Below are 8,083 nucleotides of genomic sequence, written 5' to 3' on the forward strand. Positions count from 1 at the left end.
AATAACATAATCACAATGTGAAATTAAAATGTAACAACTATATAAAAGTTCACTACAAAGTACAGTATGTTCAGTTCTTGGTAAGACCAGGGAAGCAGACAAATGTAACACAATATCAGCACTGCAGAACAGTTGGTTCAGGTACAGATCTGCATAAAAATGATTTATCTATACAGTGATCTAACAGGTCAGGTATGTAAACCGAAGCAATACAGGAGGGAAGCAACTGTCACAAGCTATGTAATCCAAGTGTCGGATCAGTTACCTAGAATCATGGAGGTTAAATATCTGGGATTCCCTGCCAGTCAGTCAGTACTAAAGAAGTTTCTTGGATCTCAACCCAGTCCATTCCAGTTGCCCTTTATTTAACCTCCCTTGGATTTTTACACCACCGTTTATCTCCAGCTGTAATTAGTAGATACATTCCAGGTTATGATTTTACATTAAAAAAATATGATCATCTAAAAACAAAAACAGTGACACACTTTAAAACATTAGAAGACCAAAAAGTGCATAAAAAGACTCCGAATTCTTTCTCGACCAACAAGTTAAAATGAATGTGTCAATAATGGTCCAGTTATGCTGGTCATATAATTAGAATATCATCAAAAAGTTGATTTATTTCAGTAATTCCATTCAAAAAGTGAAACTTGTATAATCTATACATTCATTCCACACAGACTGATATATTTATATGTTCATTCCTTTTAATTTTGATGATTATAACTGACAACTAATGAAAACCCCAAAATCAGTATCTCAGAAAATTAGAATATTGTGAAAAGGTTCAATATTGAAGACACCTGGTGCCACACTCTAATCAGCTAATTAACTCAAAACTCCTGCAAAGGCCTTTAAATGGTCTCTCAGTCTAGTTCTGTAGGCTACACAATCATGGGGAAGACTGCTGACTTGACAGCTGTCCAAAAGACGACCATTGACACCTTGCACAAGGAGGGCAAGACACAAAAGGTCATTGCTAAAGAGGCTGGCTGTTCACAGAGCTCTGTGTCCAAGCACATTAAAACAGAGAGGCTAAGGAAGGGAAGGAAAAGATGTGGTAGAAAAAATTGTACAAGCAATAGGGATAACTGCACTCTGGAGAGGATGGTGAAACAAAACCCATTCAAAAATGTGGGGGAGATTCACAAAGAGTGGACTGCAGCTGGAGTCAGTGCTTCAAGAACCACCACGCACAGACGTATGCAAGACATGGATTTCAGCTGTCGCATTCCTTGTGTCAAGCCACTCTTGAACAAGACACAGCGTCAGAAGCGTCTCGCATGGGCTAAAGACAAAAAGGACTGGACTGCTGCTGAGTGGTCCAAAGTTATGTTCTCTGATGAAAGTAAATTGTGCATTTCCTTTGGAAATCAAGGTCCCAGAGTCTGGAGGAAGAGAGGAGAGGCGCAGAATCCACGTTGCTTGAAGTCCAGTGTGAAGTTTCCACAGTCAGTGATGGTTTGGGTGCCATGTCATCTGCAGGTGTTGGTCCACTGTGTTTTCTGAGGTCCAATGTCAACTGAGTCAGACTGATGGACTCCATGCCACGCCGCATTGCTGCAGTAATTCAGGCAAAAGGAGCCCCAACTAAGTATTGAGTGCTGTACATGCATACTTTTCATGTTCATACTTTTCAGTTGGCCAACATTTCTAAAAATCCTTTTTTTGTATTGGTCTTAAGTAATATTCTAATTTTTATTTGTCAGTTATAATCATCACAATTAAATGAAATAAACATTTGAAATATATCAGTCTGTGTGTAATGAATGAATATATTATCCAAGTTTCACTTTTTGAATGGAATTATTGAAATAAATCAACTTTTTGATGATATTCTAATTATATGACCAGCACCGGTATATAGAACAATACTGTGGAGAAAGTCTATTATGTAAAACTAACTTTTGCTAAACCTCAGCGTACAATAAATGTAGTGTAAGAGTAGCAGGACTAAAAGTCAGCAAACTGCGTCAGTAATGCCAGTTAGACAGTAATATCTACTTTAACTTTAACATTAGCCACTATAAGCTACCGATCATAGAGTGAGGCTATATCAGCTAAACAAAATTATACTGAACTAAGCAAGGGTCAGTTTTAATGCTTGTGAATTCAACTTTTCAATCTCTTCTTCTGTGAAAATGTATTAGTCTCACTTTAAATAGGTTTTGCTGATGATACCTGTATATATTTACTTAATAAAAAATATGACTGCCGTTTCATTGTCTAACTCTCCACCAGAAAGCAAATAAGCAACTCTCCTGAAATCAAATGTGTGCTTTAGAGTAGGTTGTGTGATGACAAATCAGCTAACTGCTCAAACTCCACTGACCAAGACTGTTAAATGTCATTTAAAGCTCCAGAAAAAAAGCAATTGTAGACCTGGAATGAAGATGTTTTATTTGTCAAAATATTGTTTTCAGTATCAAAAAAGAACGTGCGCAAATCTTTCAGGAGTGGAAGAACATTTTTACATTGTTTGGCTACACGCAGTCGACAAACAGTATCGTTTGGACAGAGAGCAGGCATCATCTTTGTCAGCGAGTTGGTGAGGGACCTCATCTCACCATTGACTTACGCAGCAATGTCCTTGTCACAGGAAAAAAATGCAGCCATACAGTGCTGATGATTTGGGGCCATCACAACCATCAATAAACTGAATTGTCATCGCACAGTTATGGCACTTCCAGCTCTACATTGTCAAGTGTTTCATCGCCTTCCCAACAACACCGTGCATAATCCAACAGAAGCAAACACAGTTCATGCAAATAGCCAGCTTCCCAAGAGTAGCAGGCACAATTAATGGCACTTATATAAGGGTCATTGCTCTCAGCGTAAATGAGAACATTTATGTGAACAGGAAGAGGTATGACAGCATCAACACAAAGTTGTGTTTGACAGACAGAGCACCATTTGGCATAAAATCTCAATCAGTATCGAAAGCTGAAATCAAATATCTTAACCAGATTCATAGTCATAGTTTACCTATTATTTGATCGCATCATTTCTGATAAAAAATATAAAAATTCTAGTGTATTGCAGATAAACACACCTTCCTATGTTTCAGTTTTGCCAGAATAGCTTCTCACAAATAATATAAAAAATAATATATAAGTCAGTGAGAGGTATCATTTCACTGATTAAATATTTGTGTTAGGATTGATTTTAAGCTCTTTCAGATTTTTTTATAACATACTGCGACCTCCATACCTTTAGAGACATATAACTCCTTATTGCTTAGATAACCCTAACCAAGATCAAAGGAGACTTTGCCATTGTTTTGTAGTATATATAATTATATAATTATCATTATTTCTGTTATATATCATACAATATGAACTATTCTGGCACCTGAAATTACATTTTCACTATTGTTTATTGTCGCTAATCTGATGAAGGAGCAACAATAAACAATAGTGACACATGAACCTGCTGGTTGTTCCCCCATTCAAACTTTGGCTGTTCAAGAAGTGTCCTGATGCTGTCAAGAAGAACCACAGTACAGACCTGGAAAGCAACAGAGGCTTTACTGTACACCTGCTACTGTCACTCTTTATAAAGACCAGAAGTGGTGGAAAATAAGTACATGTAAGTACAAGTATTTCCAAGTACAATTTTCATATGTTTGCACTTAACTTGATACTACTTTATAGGCATTGAAAGTTCATAATTTCAGCGGGATTTTTGTTTTTCCTCCTCTACATGTATCTGGCAGATTCAACATTTTCTAATACAAAACATATGATGACTAGGTATTGATTAAATACTGGTGTTGCTACTGTTACATAAACAGCTAACGGATTTGAATACCTCTTCCACCACTAAAAATAGTTAAACACATTTATTTCTCTGAGATAGCCAAATATTACTATAGTAATATTACTTTCAACTTCATAATAGTAGTAGAGTTATTAATAATTAAATACTGTATTAGGCTGGCTGATATAAAGTTACTAAAATTCAAAGCAATATATGTTAACACAGCAAGTCTTTCTATGTATTTAATTGTAAAATGAAAAAAAACTTACTTGTTCAACTTCCTGAAAAATGATTCTTTGTTGTCACCCGTCTCTGCAGCCATATCTTCAAAATTTTAATTCTCCAGCTGCTTCTGGAGGGAAATGACCCCAGCAGATGTTTGTCATGAGAACAGAGAGGAGCAGGAAACCTATGCCTCTTTGTCAAGACTCCACCTTAGTATGAAAGGTGAATAATGCCAAGGAAAGTCTTGCTGCTTTAAAGGATCAGTGTGTACGATTTAGGAGGATATTGGCAGAAATGTTCTCAGAAATGGAATATAATATTCCACTATGTTTTAATTAGTGTATAAAAATAATAGGTATTGTTGTGTTTATGTTACCATAGAATGATGATCTACAGAGGGAGTGGTTCTGCCTTATTTTATCCTTCCAGATTTTCAAAAAATCTCACTTTAAGCTCTCCAGCTTTGCATCAAGTCATGCCCCTTACTTTGCCTTTGTTTGGCTAATCTTAACCCAAACCCCACCCTAACCTTAACCAACCAAGGCAATGGCATTAAATCCTACACACTGGTCCTTTAAGTTAATGCATGTATTTGTGAAAATAATCAATCATCAAGACTCTTCCCATACTCCTCCCTCTAGGTCACAAAAGGCAATTTCAGCCAAATTACAGAAAGTTCTCACTCACCTAACTAAAAGTGGAGCTCCCCTCACTGGTAACCACCAGCTCAGCCGCGACATATGTTGGTGCCTGGGCAAAACCTTGATGAGAACACTGATGTAGATAGTTGTTTGCTCGATTTTAAAAACGTGGGATACCACTGACATAACACCATTTTTAATATTTTCCTCTTAAGAACGCAGATGATTGAGTCAAGATGCAGGACCACTGCATCTTGTTTATTATAAACTTGCCGTTTATGATAAACGATTTCAGAGGAGTGTTTCGGGGGACTTTGAATCTCACAAAAACACGCATGATCAAACGTGACTTCAGAGATATACAAACTGTGGATGAACCAGTGAACTCATGGCTGAGAAGAGGGAATCAGAATGGTTTATACATTTTATTAACATGTTGGTGACGCTTCTTGGTCAACTCGCTCTCATTGGCTGTTGCAGGTTTCCCCGATTTTAAAAGATTCGAAATCGGGGTGCTTCCGATGCAGTTGGCGACCTTAAGGTTATGTTTATGTTTATGTTTATGTTTATGTACGCTGCTAAAGTTAAGGTTGGGTTCAGTTTAAACACAAAACCGACTTGCTTAGGGAAAGATCATAGTTTGGGTTGTAGTAGCTACTTGGTCAAGCTTTGTCTTCATATTTTAAAAAATACTTACTTCAAACGATTGTGGTCATGGTTAGAAGAAACAAACCATTAGCTTCCGATGCTGGAAACTAGAAACAAACTTTTGACCACAAAATCAACCTCCCCACCATCTGTCCTTTGTAGACTTTGTTGCTTTATAACGTTACACCACTTCCTCCTTTACTCCTGATGGACAAGAGTCCAAATTACCTTGGCCACTAGAGGGCTTTGTTCATATGTTGCATTTGGCCATTTTCTGAATCAACAAATTGATTATTAAAGTATTAATTGAGTATTAAAACAGAGTACTACATGATATAAGGTCTGGAGTTTATAGATTAAAAAATAAAAAATAAATACTCTGGTCATTCTGATTATATGTTATGTAAATTTATTTAGGTAATACATGTTTAATATAAATACAATTCATAAAGTAAAGACATAAAGATTTAGCAGCAACAAAATTCATAAAGGAAAGTTTATGAAAGAAGTTTGATTATTTAAAGGTTCATATAAGTTTCTTCTTTGTCTTTGCCTTGTCCATGCTGGGACTCTCAGCCCTCTGCGTGTTTGCAAGGGAGGGCAGCTTGATGTTCTTGTTGAGTTCCTCTCTCCTTTCACAAATTGATGGCAGTGCACCTGGCAGTCTGTGCAGATTCCCGCTCTTTGGCGTGGAGCGCTTAACTTGAGTGTTCTTTATATCAGGCAGCTTGCAGAGCACGTCCAGCTCTGCGGTTGGCCTGCGGACGGCCGTCTCAGGTTTTTGTCCCGCTGACCAAGACCTGCCGGAGCTGGTCTGGGTCGTATTTTCAATCAGGCGCAGAGGAACAGGCATCAGTCTGTCCCGTCTCAGATGACTGCCGTCCTTGTTGCTGCAGTCTTGTTTGACAACATGATGATTAAAGAAAAATATGTCAGTTTATAGGTGTACCTGAGAAGTATAAAAAACTGCAAGTAACCTGGTTCAGGTTATACTCTGCTATCCTCTAAAGCTGCCACCAGATGGCTAATATATATAATGTCCGTCTGATAATGTCATAACAGAGAAACTAAAAGCTATTTGTGTCTCTCTGGTAAAATGTGTTAAGTTAAGTGTGGCAGATTGATATATGATTAAACAGATCTTCTCACCTGCAGGTAACAGTGGCAGTTTCTCATGTCTGGAGGAGCGTTTGCTCAACTTCTTGACCTGCTGCTGGGCAACAGCTTTAACTGGTAATTGGGGAAGGTGGGTAGAAACCAGTTCACCACTACCTGTATGCTGATATTTTACACAGTAGAATAGCATAATAAAAAAAGTAGTATGTGTTTTTTGTCTTTTCTAATAATAATTTTTAACTCTTCTTCTTTACCCATCCCTACTGTAATTACTGATAAACCATTCAACTGACTGTTATATGTAACTTCACTATGCAGTGCAAAATAAATTATGGATTTGTTTTGTAATTATTTAGATAGGCAGACTAACCATTATGTTGCCTGTGTGTTGTTTCATTAGCCGGCCATTGCCAATTTCTGTCAGGGTGCATCTGTGTGCAACAGGTTTGGACATATGTGAAGTCAGGAGGTCATTGACATATCCTGCATGAACCTGGTATTTAACATAAAATAAATTGTCTTTTAATTTCAAATATTGTTTCCAATATGAAATTGACTAAATAAAGTAAATGCAAGTAAGAACATCTCTTTGACCAGGCATTTAGTTTGTATATGCAAAACATTACAGCTTTGTGGCATGAAGCACACAACTAAAGTTACTTTTTGTTACTGAACGTTACTGTTTTTAAAGAAAAATATCAAATTGGTATTAATTATGGCTTTTAGGCAAACAAATTTTAAATTGAAACAATAAACAAAGTAAGTTAAAAAAATTAACAAATGTAGAAAAAGGATAAATAATAGGCCACAGAATAAAGGGGATAATTATAGATAGATGTATGTATTAAAAGTGTGTGACAGACTACAGTATTGAAGGTAATCTTGTGCCAACCTTTTTGTTTGGTTTTATATCACTTCCATCTTTATTCTCCCGTTTTTCTCCCATTTTTTGCCTGATGAGAAATCTTCACAGAGATTAATCCATATTACTGTAATATTGAAGGATGAATGTGAAGACCTTGTACATTAATTACTGAATTTCTTACCTTTGCTTCTTGCCACTCATGGTTTTCAGTCTGACAGTACTACTCAGAGATCTGAAATAGTTGAGGTAAAAGTCTCTCACAAAATACAAGGATGAGTTTGCAGATACAAGGTGTTCAGTAGTTGTGAAAGTGCACTGATGAGCTGAGAAACATGGAACACATGAAACAGCAGCTGTGACGTCACAGTTCTACCTGTACATTCCATCTGTACATTCCACTGAGGTCTATTATGGAAATATTCCAGTAAATATATAAATAAATATAAAAATTTATCATTTATCATTTATTTATTTATAAATCATCATAATATATACCATTATTATGAGACGTTAAATCGTCATTCCTATTTTCAGAATGAAGATTCAAGATGACATCTTCACTGTCTAGTTTTATTTCAAAGTAGTTATTTTCCCAGTTGCAGTACATGATAACAACTCTTTTCTGTGAAGACAGATTTAAAGGAGAGACTTTGGTCACCGACCTAGAGAGGTTGTTTTTCAAACATATTTGCCACTGAATATGCTGTAAAAGTAAGACTTTATGAACTAAATAAACAGCAGGTCTATTGTGGGAAAGATGCCTTGATGATGAAAATACAACACATACAATGACAAGGTACAAGGTAGATTTATTTGTCACAATTGGTGC

At 36.5% G+C, this 8,083-nt stretch overlaps 1 protein-coding gene and 1 long non-coding RNA gene across 18 annotated transcripts in view; one reads left to right on the forward strand and one right to left on the reverse strand.

Moving 5' to 3' along the window:
- The first annotated feature begins 3,486 nt into the window (after positions 1 to 3,486).
- On the forward strand, positions 3,487 to 6,959 carry LOC123985145. The gene is made up of 4 exons (XR_006828617.1): positions 3,487 to 3,588; positions 4,078 to 4,206; positions 6,429 to 6,519; positions 6,790 to 6,959. It is a non-coding gene; the product is annotated as an uncharacterized LOC123985145 (long non-coding RNA).
- LOC123985143 overlaps positions 5,669 to 8,083 on the reverse strand; it is a 3,408-nt gene continuing 993 nt past the window's right edge. For 4 of the 17 annotated variants that reach the window (XM_046072532.1, XM_046072537.1, XM_046072543.1 and 1 more), the window contains 2 exons: positions 6,423 to 6,552; positions 5,669 to 6,170 (listed from right to left, as the gene is read on the reverse strand). In XM_046072532.1, coding sequence (XP_045928488.1) covers positions 5,800 to 6,170; positions 6,423 to 6,552 — 501 coding nt within the window. In that variant the 3' untranslated portion in view covers positions 5,669 to 5,799. Of the gene's footprint in view, positions 6,171 to 6,422; positions 6,553 to 6,759; positions 6,883 to 7,281; positions 7,595 to 8,083 lie in introns of those variants that run through there. The other 13 variants (XM_046072538.1, XM_046072533.1, XM_046072546.1 and 10 more) reach the window with 11 other exon arrangements.

This window comes from Micropterus dolomieu, linkage group LG16 (genome assembly GCF_021292245.1).
Source record: "Micropterus dolomieu isolate WLL.071019.BEF.003 ecotype Adirondacks linkage group LG16, ASM2129224v1, whole genome shotgun sequence".
In the NCBI taxonomy this organism is placed as follows: domain Eukaryota; kingdom Metazoa; phylum Chordata; class Actinopteri; order Centrarchiformes; family Centrarchidae; genus Micropterus; species Micropterus dolomieu.